We start from the raw sequence: 20,635 nt of genomic DNA, 5'->3' as shown, positions 1-20,635 counted from the left end.
GTTTAGTTTACTAACCCCAGCAGTCAGGGAAACACTGCCTTGATTCATTCCTTTCTTTACTCTTGGGAATACAGTTCTCCATGTGAACAGGAAGTTCTCCTGTGCTCTCTGCTTTGCAAAGTGCTGCAGTTTTGGTCAGTGCATGAAAATCTGGTGAGGAATCTGATAGATGGCAGGAGACTGATCAGGGATTAGTGTATGCAAGTATACCAGCGTTCCGCTTTTCATTGCTCATGGCTACTTGGAACTAAGCCAGTGAGGCAGACTGTGAGCAATGGATGGTGGGACAGCAGGGCCAGAGAAAGGGGGACAGGGAGATTTCTGTTGTTCATAGTTTTCCGTGTGGGCTTTTTTTTTTTTTTTTTTTACAGGATGGTTTAATAATTCAATTGCAGTTGAAGGGAATCTGTTAGTTTGCATTAATTTTGTAATGTTCAGCATCAGGAGTTGGGGTTTCTATCATCTGAATCTTTCTTAAATACAAGAAATCCATCATATACTAGTATGGGAAGCATCTCTTGGGTGTAAATCAGTGCCGGGAGGCTACGTGTACTCTGTGTGGAATGCTCCTCACTGCTCACGGCTGCTGCTTTCTGTCTACCTGTGTGTGTGTGTCCATCCTTCCCTCCTGCCCAAGGCTTTGCTTGCTAGCCTTCTCCTCTAGCTGTTGGCGGGTCGTTTGCTTGCCGCATTCAAATGGCAGCCTGTCTGTGTGTGATTTGGGTTGCATTAGAAAATCCAGGAGCTGGAAGCCACGCTGTATAATGCCCTGCAGCAGGATCCGGGAAGGTGGGCAAGCGAGTCGCTGACTGAAGCCCAGAGGGAGGATTTGCGAGCTGCAGTGGAGAAGGTGCGGCGGCAGATCCTGAGGCAGAGCCGAGAGTTTGACAGCCAGATCTTGCACGAGCGAATGGAGCTGCTGCAGCAGGCACAGCAGGTAACTCCGGTTCTCTCTCCTCCCCCTTGTTGGTTTGACCTCTGTGGTTGCTGCCACTACCCCTACAACAGCATCACTTCACCCTCACCCCATGGAGTTACGCTTACTCTATTCTTTGTACTGCTCCTGTGTCAAGGAGAGGAGCAGTGTTGGGGCACGGTACACACACAGAACGAGTCACTGTCTCACTGCAAGGCCCTGTTGCACAGCCTGTTTCATGTGTGTACAACCACACTGTCTTCCACAGGACTGACTCCATGGGGAGCTTGCTGTGTATTTCAGGCCTGAATTAGAAAAAGCCGGAACAGAAGGTTGTAAGACTGTAACACTATGAAAAGAGGAAAGGCAGAAGTAGTAGCTACAGGAATCCAAGTTTTTTATTTTCCTCCTCCTTTTATTTCTTTTAGCTATTTGTGAAAATTTTTAAAATAAAAAAAAAAAGAAGAAGTAATAGGAAGTCTTTTAAGAGGCCATTTACAAGCCTTCATGCCTTTAAATTAGTTCTGAAAAGCCTTGTCTGTCTAAACTACTTCCTTAAGGACAAATTCTGACAACTTCAATCCAGACAAGGTCCTGGCAAGTGTGGTAATTATTTACTGAAGAATCATTTGGTAGGATTGCTAGATTTTCTGTGCAAATATTCAGGGAAAGAATAGAGCTGAATGGCTCAGAGTGTTAATTATTCCAGCAGGAATAATTGTTCCTAAGGATTTTGGATCCTCTTTATAGTAACCTCTGGAAGACGCAGACAGATGTCTTAGATCTTGAGGACTGCCCTCCAGTTGCTCTAGCTACTTCTGTGCAAATCTGGAGTCACATATTTTAAGTGCCAAACTCTGCTATGCAGATGTGTTCAGGATGTTGTTGCTCTCTTAGATGCTGGTTACTGGGGCAAGAACTGCGTTTATTTTAGTTCGAGCCTCTCTCTGTTCAGGTTGGCTTTGTAGATGAATGTAGACCATAACTGATGTAATGTACTGATCCAGCACTGTTGTGTTCATCTCCTGTCATCTTGCAATGATGAGAAGTGCTTATGGTGCCCATGTTAGAGCTGAGTTCTGACTTCCTCTAAGTCTCCCTTCTCTTACTTCTTCACTGTATTCCCTTGGTTTGGAACATGTGACATTGAGATCAGGAGACTAGGAACAACCCTTGAATTTTTTTTTAATGGGTGTCAGATCAGTGATGGTGCACAGAAAACTGGAGAAGGTAGGGACCAGCTTGTGCTAAAAGCATCGGAAAGGGAGTAGAGTAAATATATGAAATGTGGTAAATAAGAATGGAGCCAAAAGTTATCAGTGTAATGTTACTAGTGTAGCTGAAAATTAGTTTAAAATGTTGTTGGTTTTTTTTTTTCCCCAGTCTCTTAGATAGTCCAGTTTCCTAGCAGACTTGGTGTTTTATTCTGAGCACTAATGCAGTGCTTTTCAGTAGGGTAAATATTGTTTATCAATGACATTTAATGGATATGAATGACATTGTGTGTTGATTGATGCCTCTAAACCTAAATAACATACAATTTTAGTTTTTTACGTCAGACTAGATATAGTTCGCTCCTTTGCTTTCACCAGGCATGTAGTTTGATACTGTTTGAAGGACCATTATTGCACCATTATAGGCACTTTTTGTGACCCTTGTTGGAGGGTATTTTTGAGGGACACCTGGGCAGAGGTTCTAAGTTAGACTTATATAATATTGGCAAGTAGGAAGGAAAAATAGGAGTAGTTTTCTAGAGTGAAACTGTTGTTCCTGAGGACTCGATAGCCATACTATGTGCCTATCAGGGGTTTAATTTATACTGTGTTCCATTTCATCCCATGGACTGCTCACTATCAGGCACAGCACTTTAGGTGCACATCTGGAGCACATCTCCAGTTTGAATCCAGTTCATTCATTCACAGATTGCTCCACAATATAAAGTTAGATATCATGAGTAGGGAAGAAAACTTCACTTATACTCTGAACAAAAATGCTAGTGTAAACATAGCCTCATTAGCCCTGGATGTTTATGTACTTGTTTCCAGTTCTGTTTTATAGTGTGTCATTAGAGTTCTGTCTTGTGCCCATCTCATTAGACATGCTTTGCAGGACATGTTAAACTGAGTTCTATTGCTTAATAAGGAGTGAAGTATTTTAGTCATCTTTTTTAATTCTCTATAGTAGACAGCAAAAACAAAGGCAAAGATGATAGTTAATTTGCCTGAGGTATGGGAGATTGCATTTGAAAATCTCTGCTTTGTTTGTTCTTCTCAGTTATTTTCTTCTTGAAGGTTGTATTTGTGGGTCCTACGGGGCCAGTGGTCAACACTGATAACCTAGAAATTGTATGTAAATGTCCACAGCTTAAAACCATAAAAACGAACAAAAACCCCCTAGCATGGATCAGTAATGTCACAGGGCTAATTCTTGTAGGATTGCATTAATCTACACTAACAGATGACAGAAGCTGAAATGCTACAAAAATGAGAGCGTACCTGCTTTGGCAGAGTCCTAAGGTATGGATGAAGCTGCCCTGAGTATAGTACATCCCTGTATGCTACATTAAATGGATCCTCTCTGTTCTTGACACATTTATGGCCACTGGAGATTTTGCTGACATTGTGGCATTAGCAAACACCCATTACACTTTTTTTTTCTGGCAAAACTGTAGTCTAGACCTGGTAATTTTTGTACAGTCAGCAGTTCGTTTACAGTATGCACCACCCTTCTTACTCTGCTGAAGTGAACGTTATGGAGAATGATACCACAGCATGATGGACCTGCAAGACTTAATACAGAATGTCCTTGTTGCTAATGCTCTCAAACTTTCCCTGAAACAGCAACCATGTATCAAAGATTCCAAAATTTGAATTTGATTTGAAATTTGATCACTTCCAGAAGTTTTTTCCCTTCCTTTACCTTCTGGACTGCCTCATACAAGGGCTTCAGAGAAGAACTCTGCTTATCCTGGCAGACTGGCTACAACCTTCTCTGAGTCAGGGTTTTTGTGTCAGACATACAGAGTGGGGGTCCAAGAAGATCTGATGATGGAGGAGAAGTTAAGTTCTCTCCTTCTGTGTGTAAGTGATCCTTGACCATACTGCAGGATGCAGAAGTGGCAAGGCACATGATGAACCCTGCAGGTAGGTCTGCATAGAAATGCTTCATGCAGGGACTTTGGGGATTTAGCTTGTGAGATGCTGGTTTTACAGAGCAGGTAAAAGTTCTTCCTTGGGAATGTAGTGTTTGAAAAGGACAGGGACATGCATAAGAGAGTGCGTAAACTGTTGTCCAAATGTGAGCCTGTGCTGTTTTATGTGTGCTTCTTTGTCTGGATATAAAGCCTTAGTTTTTAGCCACTGGGTATTGACTTTGTTCCAGGGAAATAAATGTATTTAGGATACTAGGCCCTGTTTTACATTGGTAGGTCTGTTCATCTTGGGCATGTATAGCCCCACAGTATTATTGTTCATTAGGATATAAATGGAACCATTCATGTACACCACTTGTGTGTTGAGGAAACCAGGCCTCTGTGGAGCCAAATTAGACAGACTGTGTCATTAGATCTGCTTGCTAAGGCGTACAATGCTTTTATTAAACCCAGAGTGCAACGTGCAGGTCTGGGGAACAGTTCCTCAGCTGAAGCATATTGACAGTATCCCCTTTAAGTCAGAGAAGGTGCTTTGATTTACACCATCCTCTCTATTTGGAGGAAGCAAAATATGTTAATTAAAAATCTGTCATGAGCAGCTTGTGATATTTGCTTCTAGCCATAGAGTATATGTGCTGTTCAACTGCTATTCCTGCATATATTGCCATCAAAAATGTCTCATTGTGCTGCACTGTTATTACAAGCCTCTGTAAATCAGTGTCTGGTTTATTTTTAGAAGGACTTCATTTAAGAGTAACATTTGTGCTCTAGTCAGTGCAGTGGCATGACTTTAGTGCATTTTGGAAAACATGAAGATCATTACTATCAAGTTCTGTTAAGAAGGGTAATTTTTCATATACATGTAACATGCTAAGCCATTTCTAGAGAGAGAAAAAATTGTGTTGGTGTAGCTATAAAAACCATCTCTGAGAAAAAAATATTTAAAACTGAGCAATAGAATGTGTTTCTGAAGTAGTGATATCAACTTCTTAATCAAGCAAACTCAAAAAAAACCCCCAAAACAGCCCCAAAAAACCCAACTTCCAAAAAAACCCAACACAAGAAATACACACAGCATCATAATTAGATTGTCCTAAAAAATTGTGATTGCTTAAAGAAATAGATATTTAAAAGTCAAATTATGCATTGTATAAACCAAATGGGATCTAAGTTGAAATATATTCCTGTCGGTGTGACTGTAGCTGCTGCTGGAATAAGAAACTGTGGAAAGTGATCAGAACTAGGCTTTAAATTAGGATAGATTAATTGAAATTGCTCTGTTGGCAATGTATTCAAACATGAAGAAAGTTTATAATAGAAATAGAATTTTTCTGATTTAATTTTATTGTTTTAAATACAAAGGGCAACTACAATATCCTTGAAGGCCAACAGATTGACATATACTCCGTTCCAAAAATGGTTGCTGCCAATTAGAAAGGATATGAGAGACAGATTTTAACAATGTAATCCAATAATTTCCCAGAGCAGTCTTATCTTTGTATAAAATTGTAAGAAAAAAAGAAATAGAAAAGATGTATTAGTTCATTGTGTCATCAAAAAGTGTGAAACTTCTTTTTTTTTTTCCTCTGAGTTGCACTGCATTACTGTACTAAGCTGGTGGAGTGTTGGTCTGACTTGAGTTAGAATATTCTTGAGTGGTGCTCAGTTTTGTAGAATAAAACAAACCATCACTTCAATTCCAGACCTGAATACAATACATCTATGGAATGCTGAAGGCATCCAAATTCCAGCTCTAAATATTTGGAATATAAGTGTAAATATTACAGCTATGTTTTCTTTAAACTGTAGCATTTGCTCCTATGATGAAGTTGGCTTATTCATTGATAATAAAGCAGAAATCACCACTTTATTTGCACATTTTACTGGAAGAAGACGTAGGACAATCCTTTAGGACAAAACAGGTGTAATTCAAAACTGACCTCTGTGTGTCACTGCCATAGAGGGTTCACTGGAAATGTGATGCCTTGGGCACTATTTTCATGGACACCAAGGAAAAGTCAGAAAAAATTATGTCTTTTTTTCATCCTGAAATTTCAAAATATAAACATGGCTTGAAATAAAGAAACACCAAACTAATTTTCTTCCCTAATTTTCTTCATTCCTTTTTTTTCTGACCTGAAGAGCCAAGTTCTTAGTGTTTGTAAATCAAACAAAGCTGTAGTGGGTGCCATTCCTCTGCGAGTTCTCTCTACTCTCACACATAGGATTGGATGTCACCATGTCTATAAGATCCTACTGGCTCAGCCATTTGAAATACATATTTGGTTGGTTTTTTTTTTTTGTTGGTTTTCTCTGAAAACCTTAATTTGTTAATATATTAATTGCCAATGTGAAGTAGGAACCTGATATTTGCCTCTTAATATACTATGGATGTTCAGGTAAAGGTTGGATAAATTCAGCAGTTATTCTGCTCCCCTTTGCTGTGTAATCTGTTAGGATTTACATACTGTCTATTTTTCACCCAAGGAGAATTATTAAGGTTTAATGTTTGACTAGGAAGGCTCTTGGGAGAGGGAGAGAGAGAGGGAGGGTGCTGTGCTCAGTATACCTCATTGATAGCCATGAGAGGTCTTGTCTTAAATTTGTCCTCTTTGGCACATTGCCTTGTGTAAGAGAGGACAAATTAAAGACACCACCTCCTCTGCTGTGTTACCTTGAGTCAGAGAGGCTGCTTGGTCAAAAACTCATGGCTCTGTCACACAGTTCAGAAAGTAAATGGAAGTATTACTGCTAAGGTTACTTACACAATAGTAGTTGGGGAAAGCCTCAGATCATTTTATATATATATGACCTGTTTTAATGTTTTTATTTTAAATCTGAAATGTTAAAGTTCTAGCAGAATTAATCCCTAGCTATTTGCATGTAACTGTACATGAAAAAGAATCCAGGTTTTTTTTGAAATAACTAGTGCTTGCTGTTGAGAAATGTTCCATGCTTTGCTGTTCAGCACATAATAGATTACTGTTGATAATGCATTTTTTATATTCATGAATTGCTCTTAAAAGCATCTGATATCAAGTGCTGTCTAACTGTAATCTATATTCATCAAGGGCATCGTGACTGGGTTAATCATAGCTGGCCTGTGGTATTGATTGTCATGCAGGAGTGAATGTTGAGTTTTTCAAGGCATCGTTGCTGCTATAATAACAATATCACAATAAACTTCTGTAATTTCCCACAGATTACATGCGTGACAGATGACAGTTAATTTAGTAATTTCTGTGTGTTTATTTTACAATGTTTCCTTATGTATGTTTTCTATATATTTATGCTTCAGATCAAACCAAGCCTGCTTTGCTAATTGCCTTAGTGATGCTATTGTCTGAATAAGTGATGATAGCAGGACTGGTGTAATATCTACAAAATGTATCTGAAAGATCTACTCCTTTTGTCCTAAATGAAGTGTAATTGAGGTTGTACTCAAGTTAAGAGCAGCTATATGTGCCTTAAAATAATATTAGAATCCAGAAAACTCTTATCTGAAGTTTAAATGCTGAAATCCTCTAATCTGAAATCCTGAATACCCTGTGTTTCTTAGGAAGGGCCAGTGGGAGCTGAAGAAAGGCAAGTCTAAAAAAGAAAGTGTTGTAAAGTTTGTTACAGAAATGAAGATTAAATGTCTTCTTAATGCACAATTCATGATACATATATCATAATAATTGCTTAGATGGAAATTTGCTATTTAAATACTAGAATGTAAAATAATCTAAATTTAATGCTGAATAAATATTATGTGATTCTTTTCTTTTTTCCCAGATAGTAAGTCTAGACTGTCAAGAAGTCAGTTTTAAGATGTTGAATGTGTTTTTTCTTCTAGGCTCACATAGACTTAGAATAGCCATTTTGTGTAGATTTAAGGCTAATGTGGCTTTAATTATTGTTTTTCCCTAATGAAAAGCAATAGGAATGTTGATATTCTTCTGTTAGAAGTCAAATATGATCTAGTTTTCCTATAGCATAAATGAAAAGATTCTCAGTGTTAAAAAATGATAAATTAAGTTTACTGGTGTATTAAGTTGTATCTTCATGTACATATAGTTATCCAATATCACTTACTAAAAATATTATTTTCAGCTAAATGCACTCATAAAATTCACTAATTTACTACTAAGATCAATGTGATTGAACATTCAACTTTCATGCTCAGAAATGTGTCAGTAAAGCTCTAAAAGATTCATTCTCCTTGGGAAGGCAAATAAAGAAACGACAAATGCATAATAAAGATTAACAGGAATAATTCTCCTACTTCAGGAACAATTAATTGGATTATCATGGTTGAGACTGCAGAACACAGAAAGGAAGGAAATTTTTACCTGCTATGTAAAGAAAGACCCTGGTGAGAATCAGAGAGGTATAGTGTAAGCAAAATAATGTATTATTATCACATTTAACTGGATTAAATTTATACTAAGTTTTCATTCATAAACTAAAACAAAATGGCAAAAATAGCTTAATCTAATGCTGTTACAGTGTACTTGCTTGTTTCCTTATGACGATTATGCAAAGCCACATTCTAGGAATAGGGGACTAAAGGGAACATTTGGATTCCTGAGTCCAGAACCCTTACAGTAGCAGATCCAACAGCTTGAGTAAATGGATGTGGCAATTAGCTGTGCAAATTGCATTGTAAACACAGTAGAGGCTTTTAAAGAGCTGTTAAAATGCATTAGATTTAAAAAATTACATATTTTCATTAAAGAATTTTATCCATCAGCTTAGTGATTTGAATAGCTAAAGGCAAGTCATTTTATATTCATCTTTGTTTAAATTTATACATGTAACATAGTTATGCTGTTCACATTATTAAAGATCTTACATACCTGTGTCTTAATAGTGTTGAGAAGCTGCTTAAAATAATGATATAATGAAACAATATTGATTCTTCCCTTTGTCAGATTTAGAAAATATTTCCCTTGCAAACTTTTGCTGCTGAATGAGATACATTCTTGATCATAAACTCCCTTCAAAGATTCAAAACCCGATTCAAGTCTGGTGTAGTCCACCCATGGTGCGTAGTCTGTAAACGTACATCAACCTGAACCTTTCCAACATTTCAGAGCTGAGGCTCTAAGCAGCTTAGCAAATCCTTCTTTGTCTGCTCTGTGCTAAAATTATCAAATTGTTTTCTTGGATTTGCTGTCGAATGTAAATCCAATAAGAGTGCGTCACAGGAACTATTAAGGTGATTTCTAGTACATTCCTGTGTTTTCACAACCATAGTAGGAAGGCAAGGAGCACATTTTGTAGCCAGATGAATTGATCTTCCTGATGTTGCTGTCAGTAAAACAATATGTTTATTGGGATGACGTCTTTATTTACACACTAGGAAACAAGAACATGAGTTCTACAGCTTAACACCTAGGTGAAGGATGATGTGGTCATCATCTGGCAGATGAAAATTGGCACTTAAGTTCCTTTCCTGGGGGTATCTTTCCCATTTGGCAAAACTCCTCGAGGTTTTGAAGCCATCCAAGATGTTGGTTGAGGACTGTGAATGACTGGCTAGTGCTATGAATGGGAGGACAAAAGGCTTGGATGAAGAAGTCCATTTCATCTAGCCCACATCACTATCCAAAAAAACAGAAGACACTGAAATTCTCAGAATCTGTAGTTGCTACTAAAAAGCTATCTGGGAGATTGGGTCAAAAAAAATCAAGCATGTGTGTAAGGGACCATGTAATTGTAAAGAAACACAACCATTTCTCATCAGAATTTGAGATATTGTGAGAGAAAAACCAAAACAAATGAAGAAATATGCGCATTTTTGTTGTCTGATGGGGGAAATTTGGATCTAGCATCTTAGACTAGTAGGCCACTTCATTAAATCTCAGATCAATTTTCTTTCCTTGTAATGCTGAAGTTCCTCCCATGCCAGACTCTCAAAATCATGACAAATAATTACCAGGCTGATTTATTACCTCCAGCAAAAAAAAAAATGATAGCTCTGAGACTGCAATCCAGGGCTCACTGAGCTCAGTGGAAGGATTTCCGTTTATTTCAGTGCTCCTTTACCACAGGTGCTATTTTAATGGAAATGGTACTTAATGTAGATGGATTGCTATTACAACATAGGATGGGCACACATACTTCATGTGTACTGTGTGGGAATGCAATTAACTTTTATGTTTTTTTTTTAATAGCACGGGATTTTTTCATTTTGACTGCATCATTCAATGATGTTAAGTAATGGAAATGCAATATTATAATCTCCACTATAAGCTTCATTGTTTGTACTTCTTTACTCCATAATGCAAGATGAGTTTTCTAAGCCTGCGTTATTGGAATTTCTCTATTGGTGAAAATAGAGTAATATTTACAGGCATATGTCCATCATCATGCTGCTTGCATTTCTCCTAAACCTAGGTTCCTCAGACATCCCAGAGATTTGACTTGCAACCTTGGAGTTGCAGTATAGCCACAAGAGCCAGGCCATGCTAAAAATTATAGAAAATTCCCTTTTGAACTCAGTACCTAGCTGGTTCCCCACTGGCACTGTATTAATATCATTCCATTGGACCTGACCTCTGATTTGAACGGTCCGCAAGGAACCTATTGCCTTTACTTCTGTTTCAGAAACTGCATTATGCCTTTTTTTTTTTTTTTTGCACCTTTGTACAAGGGATTCCTGACAATAATGAATTTGCATCTAGGGTTATCTAGCCTTTTGCTGAGTTTGGATGTATTTGGAAAACAGAAATCTCCAGGGAAATTATCCAGCTGTCAGGAAAACTGATCTGTAGGTACAGAGACACCTGTATTGGTCCCATATAGGCCAGCTCAGGCAGCGTACTACCTGTACGGCAATGCTCCATGCAAACTTGGCCTCACCTTCCGGAGGAAGGTCAGCACTGCTGTGAGTAATAATGTTGAGTAGTCCCATCTTAGTGTCTCACCCCTCTGCCACCTCAGAAAGGAAGAGTTAACTGTCTTAATTTCCCTACCAGTACTGGAAGATACACACAAAAGACACTTGCCATCTGAGTTTACTTGGATGGATCCAAGTGAAGTAATTGCTTAAGTGAATAATTGCATTTCAAGAAGTCTATCCTGCTTCCCAGGAACACGAATGTCCCTTCATGAGGTGAAAGGAAATGAGGGTATGAGCATTCAGGCGGAATCTTCTACACATTAGAAATCTTCTGCTGAGAAAAATGTTTAATTTCCCGCTTTTGGGCGATTTGACAGTCTTTTTCTTTGGGAGCTCTCCAAGCATTGGAGTGAAGAGGAGAGGTGTTATATGATCACTGCAGTCAGCGACCGTGTAATTTATACAGTTGGAAATGACTGATGGTAAACTTCCCTTTTATGGCTCTGTTCAGTAATGTCATGTCAAGGGTGCTTTGTAAGACTTTGAGTCATATGCCTGTCTTTGCGCTGTGAACTTCCACAGGAAATGTATGCTTTAGCTGCCTGAACTTTCTGGATGTTCTCTCTCTTACCTAATTGTTTGCATTTTTAGGCTGTCGATCAGGGTGATAGCTGTGCCACCTTTGTATATATAATGTGTATATGTAACTACTAGTAAGAAATATTTCATAATGGATCTTAAAAATCCATTCACATTGCAGTTACGTAGTAAGTAAGGCTTCTGTTGTGCATCTTTAGCATCTTTGTTCTGTAGCTGTCTGGAAAGGAAAACGGATGGCAGAGCTGAAGCCGCTGTTCCAGCCATAGCTCAGCCGGCAGAGCCATCTGCTGTTACCTCAGATCAGCCCTGTCAGCCCGTGCTGCTTTCTGGCTGCTTGTAAGCACTTAGGCAGAACTGGCAGCAAACTTCATTGCCAGTGGAAGGATGATTTATCAAGTAGGTGCCTGCCATACTAAAATGAATGCTTGTGCAACCCTCTTTCCGAAACTCAGGAGAGCTCCGTGTAGGTGAAGGTAGCAACAGGGAGTATTCACAAATCTACCCATCCTTCATCCAGAAGTTTTATGAGGTTTTATTTGCTGTTGCAATAAAATCAATGAGGAGTTTGTATTAATTATTTTGGCAGGTTGGCTTTGAATGCGGGCGAGATGAACAGGGTTAAAAATCCATGTCCCTAACATCTGCACTCTTCTCTTTCACCATCACATTCTCATTACACTATTTTTGTCCGACTGTGGCTCTTTGTTTGCCTACGGTAATTCTTTTGTGTGGCCCCATGATTTCACAACACAGTGTTAGTCTCGTGAATCCCGTTAGTCCCGAAAAGGTGCGCTCATGCCTGAGGGGTGGCTATTAACAGAGGCATTGCCAGAACCCAGCAGAACACAGCTCCGCTTTGTCCCTAATCCTTGCTCTGACTGGGACCGGTGCTGGGAGTTTTAAAGGAAACATAAACACTGTGCTGGTTTTAGGTTGTCCATCCATGTCTTGTATCTCTCCCTTTTTAAGAATGAAAATAAACAAAAGAACCGCCTGTGGCTTTCTTCTCAACCAAGAGTTCTCAATGTTTTGATAGCATGATACAATAGTTTTGTTGCTTCCTCGTTTAGTCTTTTGCGCAGTTGAAAATCCACTGGATTTATCCAGCAAAGTTCCTGCGAGCCTTGTCCAGGATAGAGCTGATTGTATCTTTTAGAGCACAACTGTTACAACTCTGTATGACATAGCAGGAAAGCTCGACTTACTGATCATCAGTTTGTGCCCTGAAGCATGAAAGCAGGTAGAATTTCTTGATAACAATAAAATAGTTCTACGTGATTTGTTGTCAACAGTTGTGCTTTTGCAAACATAAACAAATCAGAATTCAGTGAAAGCAACTAATCAAGTGTTGAAAACCTGAGAGTGAGTCCACAGCTTCTTGATTGCTAATTCTTGCAAATAAAAGGAACAGCAGATAAAGATGGAAATGCTTGTAATGAATCTCAAGCAGTCTTGCCTTTGGTCTTAATTAACATGAGAGATTTTTGTGTAATTTCCTTCTCAGTAGTTTAGTATAACCTTTGACTGAGGAACATCTCAGATAGGGTTGGTTGATTGTTTTTTTTTTTTTTTGTTAAAGATAGGATTATTACATATAACTTACATGTATTTTTTGAAGTTATATTTTGGAAATTACTTAATTCAAGATATATATGATCAAGATACTGCTGTAAATGCAGATATGTACAAAGGGGGAAAATAATTATTTTTATGTGTTAAATACTGTATGCAGATGTAAATATGTTTTTTCTAGCCAATCTATTACATTTATGTGTATGTATTTTTAAGGCCATCCCTGTGGTTAAGTGGAAACAAAGGAGTTAAATCAGATTTTTCAGGGTATATAAATAGCTAAGCTAGGCTGGTTATCTTCCAGTGCTGACCCTGTGCAATCAGAGGATATTGATGGGAGTAGCTACGCCCACTTCATCCTCCTGGCTTATCCTCCCCACAATACTCCAGGGGAAATCAAGTAAACAACTAGAAGTAAACAACCCCAAGCTTTGATACCTAATGGAAAATTGCAGCCCAGGTTGTGTTTTAGAACAAATTCTCACCTGTCTAGGTTTGAACTCTTAATTTCTTTAGTAAAGAAGTTGGTTACAAAATCTTACTCGTTTGCAGTGTACGTCTTCTGTCATTGTGATTCCCACTCATCTAAAGGGGATGCTAGCTATTTAAAACCTAGTCACCGTCTTCAATGTATTATCCTTAGATAGACTTGGGACAAGTCTACATATACACATGTATACCTGTAAATATGTGCCCTATGGACTATAGCCACCTTATATATATCTGTCTCACTGACATATATCCAGTTATTTTGAGGATTTTTTTGTAGGTTTTCACTGCTAAGAAATTCAGGCCTATGCATATTCCCTTTCAATTGCTAGGTTGCCTTTGTATTTAAATTGATTTTTATGAAAGTGAGTATTTCTCCACCTATTTCTTGACATCTTTTGTCTGACAGAGTTTAGCAATTATGATGGGTTATGGGTGGGAATTTTTTTAGAGGTGGCGCTTTTTTTTAGAACTGTTCTGAATAGCTGGAGAGAATAACTGTGTAGCTGTAATCTTTTGAAAAGATTAAATATTCATAAGGGAATAATAACATCTCAATTTTTACTTAATTAACAGAATTCCCAAATCTGAAAAAAAAATCCCTTTTTATCCTAATTAACACGTTCTTTTATAAAAGAACACTTGCTGCAAACCCTGAGGTGAGAAAGCCACCTGGGGGCTTTTTCATTTTCCTTTTTTTCTGGAGGCGACTTCTCAGCAGATATTGAAAAAAAATACCTCACATGATAAATCGTGAAGGTGAAAATGGTATTTAAAAATATTGCTTCTCTCCACTTATCTCACTACGGTTAAATTTTATCACAGATCATAGCAGAACCCCCAGAGAATTAAGTCTGTCACTGAGATCTGGGATGGTTGTAAGTAGAAATGAGCATAACTGAGATGAATGGGGGAAAAACAGGAGTGGTACCTGATGGACCAGAGATCTCAGAAGTGATTACATCTGCCTGCTTCTCACGCCATGGCTTTTTACAGTGATTGTAATATTCCTGGTAAATACAGTGTATGAAGATGATTGCTTGAGAGATAGACTTGCCTTGAAGAGGGAGTAGGTGAAGTATAAATCAATTCAAAGGTAATAGAGGAAAAGTGAAATTAATACAGCTGCGCTTGGGGCATTTGTTACTGTCAACAGAGCTGCATGCACTTGTGTCACACAAGGGTGATCTGGTTTGTGCTTTGTATTATCTAGGGAAATCTCTGAGCATTGCAGCATGATACAGTAGGGGTTTTAATTGACTTATTCTGACTGCATAATATCCAAAACAGTCGTTTAAGCAAAATCTTTTATTTTAAAAAAGCAGCAACAAAAACAAAGCTTTCTCTTGTGACCAGTCTGCAATATTTGTGTGGAGAGTAGTATGCCTTAGGCAAAGTGAACTGCAGGGTTGGATGTACCTCATCTTTGGGGTACCTCCAGGTTAGATTTGCCATTTTCAAGCCAAACTCTGTGGTTCTCGAAAACAGTATGGTCACTGGATCAGCTGCTGCCTTGCTGCAGCTCTCCTGGGCTAAGTGTGGAGCATTGCCCATAATGTGAGGTCTTTGGGTTGAATGCAGGTAATCAACTACCAACAGGTTTGTTTGCATAGGTTTATAAGTAATGATTGGATGTTGTTTTGAAAGATATAGTATTGTTCAAATCAATTTGGGAGTAGTAAAATAATTTGGGAGTGGTGCAGCTGCTGCTACATTAATTTTATTAGCTTGTGCACAGAAATTAGAGTAGATGATAATTTCTCTTCCAAAGTTAAGGAACTGTTAATAACCTTTGCTATTGTACGCCAGTCAGAGGTCAGGTAGTTAATAGCAAAAAAAGCTGATAGTATAAAGTTGTTCCTTGATTCCCAGTGACTGTTAGTAGGAGATTCCAGGTTTCTGCCTATTAAAAAAAATCTATTTATGAGCCTGCTTTATCTGTAACAAGTACAATTTACTAAAAGTGCAATAAATTGCACCTTCTTAATGTAGAAACACAGAAAAAAAAAAAAGGAAGTGTAACTTATAGAACAAGGAAACAAGGGGACAAAAATAAGATAGAATATCTGGATATCTGGACCCAACAACACTCGTATTTTTGGAGAACCTTTGTGGAGCTAAACAAGAAAAATCCTTAAAAATACAGAGAGCCATGCTGAAGTCTCCCCTCCTCTGACTTGGGTGGGAGGTGGCTCTGGTAATAGGATGGAGCTGAATCTCTGGATGGTGTCTTGGTGATGGTGACCTGGAAATCTGTGTGCTCTGTTTTTCTGATATAACATGACTATGCCAGAAGCATAGTTATGTTTTATGGGAGAGGAAAATAGAGAATTAAAATGAAATGTAATCGTGTAATCTGCTGACTGTCTAGGTAAGTAGAAAAACTTGTGGCAGTTGAAGAGAAAGTAGTGTTTTACTTCTAAGAATTTTAGTGTTAATTGAAATTGCCTGAGCATTTATGTTAAAACAGTGATAATAATAATAATTTTGGTGGTGATGATTAGGCTTCCTGTAGTAAATGTGATGTTCTGAATGTGCAGCTTGTTCAAAATGCTGTGGTTTCATGGAAACATGGAGGAATATTGCCATGGACGTGCCTAATATAACTGTAAAGGAAGTGTTACATTAATAATGGACATTTGTTCTCTCAATTTTTAGTCTATTTCTTATGTTTTTGATTCATATAGTTTTCAAATTAGATATAATAATGTCTATTTTGCTTTTTCTGTTCCAGCGAATTCGAGAACTAGAAGACAAAATAGAACTTCAAAAGAGGCAACTCAAAGAAATTGAGGAAAAGGTAAATAAATGCCTCAGCAATGCCAATGGATTTTTTTTTCCATGTTAATTTGTTTTTCTTTGTTGCATTGACTTTAATAGTACTTAACCTAATATAATGAAATCTATTTCAAAACAAGATGAAATTTGAGTTCAAGTCATTGCTGCATGAAATGAAGCTCTGTCCCTAATCTGCTCAAAATTATTTGCTATCTGGGTTTTATGCCAAGTAGAGAAAGGAATCAAGGGGTTTGGAAAGACAGTAGACTAAAAGTGGGAGGACTTGCTGTGGTTTAGGTCAGTAAACAACATAAAGATTTGTCTCTGTTTGACGGAATCACTTAGCTCAGCCCTATTCTTCAGATAACATTGCTTTGCAAAACTTGCAAGTACTGAAAATTAAAACAAAGGTAATGAGGTGCACATGATGAACACTGCAAACAAAAATATTTCTTGCTTTAAGATAGAAACAAATTCCAAATTAATGTCCTGGGTCCAAATTTTCTCCTCTTTTGAAGAAGCTCTGATTGAGGCTTAAGAGAGCAAATGTATTTGAGTCACTGTGGTCCCAGGCAAGAGATGGCATGAGGTCCCTGGACCGTGGGCTTAAGTGTTTCCCAGGTCTGTGGAGTTTAGCGTGTTCTGCACGGCATAGGCTGACAATGGGGCTTTCTCTAAGTGTTTTAGTTACATTGCTTTTGCTAAACCTGTGCCTAGATAGCAAGATTAGTTGCAGCATCTCAGGTTCATTTTTTCCAGTACATATGGACACAAACCTGCTGATGGGCTGAATGGAGAAGTTAGGGGAGTTTTCAGTAATTGTTTTTTTTCTTTCGGGATCAGAACTGGGTAAAACAGGAAAAGGAAGACTTTTGGAGGACTCTGAATGGGAGTTGGAAGAGGTCAATGGGATTTGCAGAACTGAGAGAGGCTTTGGGGAGCAGCATGCTGGATGTGGGAAGGTTTCTTCCTCACCCTTCACTAATCTCACTGTCCCTTTGTCTGCTCCCAGGATGTGGTAGTCCCCTGTGTCCCCTGGGCTGTGAGGAGCTGGGCTGTTTGCTGCTGTTGCTAATTGTCACTTTACATCACCTCCATTACTCCCTGGCTGGGGCTAGTCTGTCTGCATCCGTCGGGGTGGCAGTGGTCCCCATTTCCACTAGCAGTATCCACCTCTTAAAGGGTTGTTTTGCTGCCTTTGCCTTCATCTGCCCTGGACCACTTCTATACCTGAAACTGTTCCTACCTAATGCCAGTGTTGTCCAAGATGCTCCAGTTAACTTCTCAAGACAGAGAAACCTTGACTAATAGGGATATCTCTAAATGTTAATTATTGCAAACATCAAAATCTCTAGGTGTTGCAATTGTCAAAAGGTAAGCCTTTAGTCATTGCCATTACAGTTTACAGAGTAGGTATTGGATTAGACAGACTGCTGATTTTGAAAATGGAAGTTAGCATTATCTATGCTGGTTCATCAGTGCAATGGATGGGGAAATGTATTGGAAAAGAAACGACTTAATCACAAGCTTAGCAGAAAGCTGATAATGTGTTAAAATGATTAACATTCTCTTTGCCTTAACATTACATTAGCACGAGACCTCAAAAAAGCTTCATCCTTTTCTGTTAACCTTCAGCTCCTGGATGGGTGAGGGGCTTCCTTCTATCTATATTACATTTTTTTTTTTTTCGTTGGGATTAAATCCCATTCTGAATTTGACTGCCTGAAGGAAGATTGTGTTGTCAGAGAATCAATGAATTATATACTTCTACTTCATTGTTCTTCTGAAGGTTTAATATGTCAGTGGGTGCAGACTGACACCTACATGCCGCTGATACTGAGTGCAATAATTTCTTGTGGAGAGAAGTCTTATGTTTCTGAAGGAAGGGCAGTGTTTATAGCTGAGCCTCATTGCTGGTTGCAGCTAAGGGCAATGCACCACTTAGAGTTACTATGTCAGAAGTACGCCTTTTTTATTTTCTTTTAATAATGGATTCAATTTTTATGAACGGACTCAAGTTTTATGTAAAAAATCTGTCAAATAAGAAGATAAGGATGACAGTATTTTTTCCCTATAGATTCTTCAGCAAACTGTCCTGCTTCTAAAGGCTATGCAAAAGAATAATGTAAAATCTCAGTTTTATTCTGAGTTGATATATGAGCAACATGCTGTTTAAACACGTCATGCTTTCCTCACAGCTGATTCTCTACCATTTAAGTTGTGTTTAGCTTATGTGCTTGGCCTGGTAAGTCTTGGTTCAGAAAAGCTTTCAGGTGTGTAACTAAAAGTACTTGTTTAAATGAGTCACAAAGCCAAGCATAATATTTCTGAAGTTACATCATTCACAAATGTTGCCATTTGTAAAGCTGCCTTCAAATACTGAATTTTGTACCTTATTACCCCTTTTTAGAGTAAGATTGGTATACTGTGTCTCTCTTTCAGATCAACTCAATTAATATTGATGTAGAATAACTGCTGTAATGTCATTGGATTTCATATTACATATCTTACATCTTTTTTCTTTTCTTTTTTCCTCATTTTCTTTTGATCTTATGTTATAGTTTTTGTTCCTTTTTTTGTTTTTTTCACTAGCATTCATTCTGTGGCCTTGATGACACAACTGAGCCAAGACGTGTGGTTGGTATTCTTTATATTTCTTTGTACTCAATTTTTAGCTCTTAGATTTTGCCGTGTTTTGAGAATTGTCTTTGTAAGACCCCGAACCCATAGGGAGGGTATACTGGTTTTGTTTGCACAGAGAGGAAGAGTCACCTATAAAATCTGGCTTGAATGCCTTCAGTTACCTTCCTAGACTTTTGCAGAAGGTCACTGGTTTTCAATGAGAAAGGATTTTGCATTCTAAGATACCGACCGCCCTGACTGCAGTGGGTACTTTTCAATTCTGCAGAGTGGGTACATTTTGTTTAAAAGTTCAGGTGTTGCTGTAGGATCCTACTTTCTGTCATGCTGGATGGAGAGGTGGCGAACACTGTTTGGTTTTCTGTTTTGTTTTCTAAAAAGCCCTGTAAGCATCACCACCCATGCAAAAAAAGGCTTAGTTTTACTTCCTCAAGATCCTTGAAGCCACAAAATAGCTTAGGAAATAATAACCTAATTTCCCTTTTAGGAGGCAATGTGAAGGCTGCAATGTGGCTAATCCTCCATGTGCCCATGCAACACAGAAAGGGCAAGGATAAGAAACTTCCATGTTTCTCCCTTGAGACACCACCATCATTCCCACTGTACTTTCCACAGTGTCCTGATCCTTTCAGCTCAATGCAAAAGACAGAGTGAATTTCTTCAGCTACAGCAGGAGCTATAGCCGGCAGTGCTTACCTTTCACACAGGACAGGAGGGAAATACAGTTTAGAAAATCACACCTAGCCCTCTCCACTGGATCAATGCAAGTAGTACACTGCCTTTCAGTAAGGATGCGAACTCAACAACCTAACTGTTAGAGGAATAAGCTATGGTTTAAAACTATTGAATATTTACACAGTCTTTTTGTGCTTGCTGTTGCTGTTTTGTTGGTTTTTTGTTTGTTCTTTTTTTTTTAAACTGAAAATACACGATGTTTTCACCTTTTCATATTTTCCAAGTTTTTCTTCTTTGGAATCTGTTGTGAATTATGTTAATGGAATCTTCCACTATAAGTGGGAGGTATGGTTAATCAACCCCTTTGAAACTGCTATCAAGTACTGTATGATGAAGCAGCATGATGACAATAGTTACAAAAGAAAGCTATTATATTTACCTTACATTAAGCTTGAAACAGTTTTTTAATTCTGCCCAGATCACAAGTACTTTTGGAAAATCAGAACTGTATTATCATGGGCTCTTTTGGAGGTTTATTCAGCTCCCAGTGCATTCAGTTATAATCTTTCTGTTGGTGTTCTTGGGGGCCAGCTTTTCTCTTTCATTCCCAGCATTCCTGCATATGATTTATATCTTGCAATAAAATGATGGCAGATACAGATGGGTGTAATGTAATGCAAGGGTATTAGTGATTTGTTACAAGTGCAGTAGTTTTCTTTCGATTGCTAGATGGGTGTTGAAAACTAGTTGAAATAAGAATTGTAGATAGAATCATAGATAGAAGTGTTTGGGTTGGAAGGGACCTTTAAAGGTCATCTAGTCCAAACTCCCTGCAAGGAGCAGGGACATCTCCAACCAGATCAGATTGCTCAGAGCCTCATCCAACCTGGCCTTGAATGTTTCCAGGGATGAGGCGTCTACCACCTCTCTGGGCAACCTGTACCAGTGTTCCACAATCCTCACTAAAATTTTTTTCCTTATATCC

General features: G+C 38.3%; 1 protein-coding gene across 10 annotated transcripts in view; it reads left to right on the top strand.

Moving 5' to 3' along the window:
* Positions 1-20,635, top strand: part of JAKMIP1 (janus kinase and microtubule interacting protein 1) — a 103,331-nt gene that overhangs the window by 78,838 nt on the left and 3,858 nt on the right. For 8 of the 10 annotated variants that reach the window (XM_086746408.1, XM_086746409.1, XM_086746402.1 and 5 more), the window contains 3 exons: positions 734-937; positions 16,292-16,357; positions 18,928-18,972. In XM_086746408.1, the coding sequence (XP_086602534.1) occupies positions 734-937; positions 16,292-16,357; positions 18,928-18,972 (315 nt within the window). Of the gene's footprint in view, positions 1-733; positions 938-16,291; positions 16,358-18,896; positions 18,973-20,635 lie in introns of those variants that run through there. The other 2 variants (XM_086746405.1, XM_086746406.1) reach the window with 2 other exon arrangements.

Source organism: Chlamydotis macqueenii, chromosome 4 (assembly GCF_036417535.1).
Source record: "Chlamydotis macqueenii isolate bChlMac1 chromosome 4, bChlMac1.mat, whole genome shotgun sequence".
NCBI classification, from domain to species: Eukaryota; Metazoa; Chordata; class Aves; order Otidiformes; family Otididae; genus Chlamydotis; species Chlamydotis macqueenii.
This window is presented reverse-complemented; position numbering and strand designations above follow the sequence as displayed.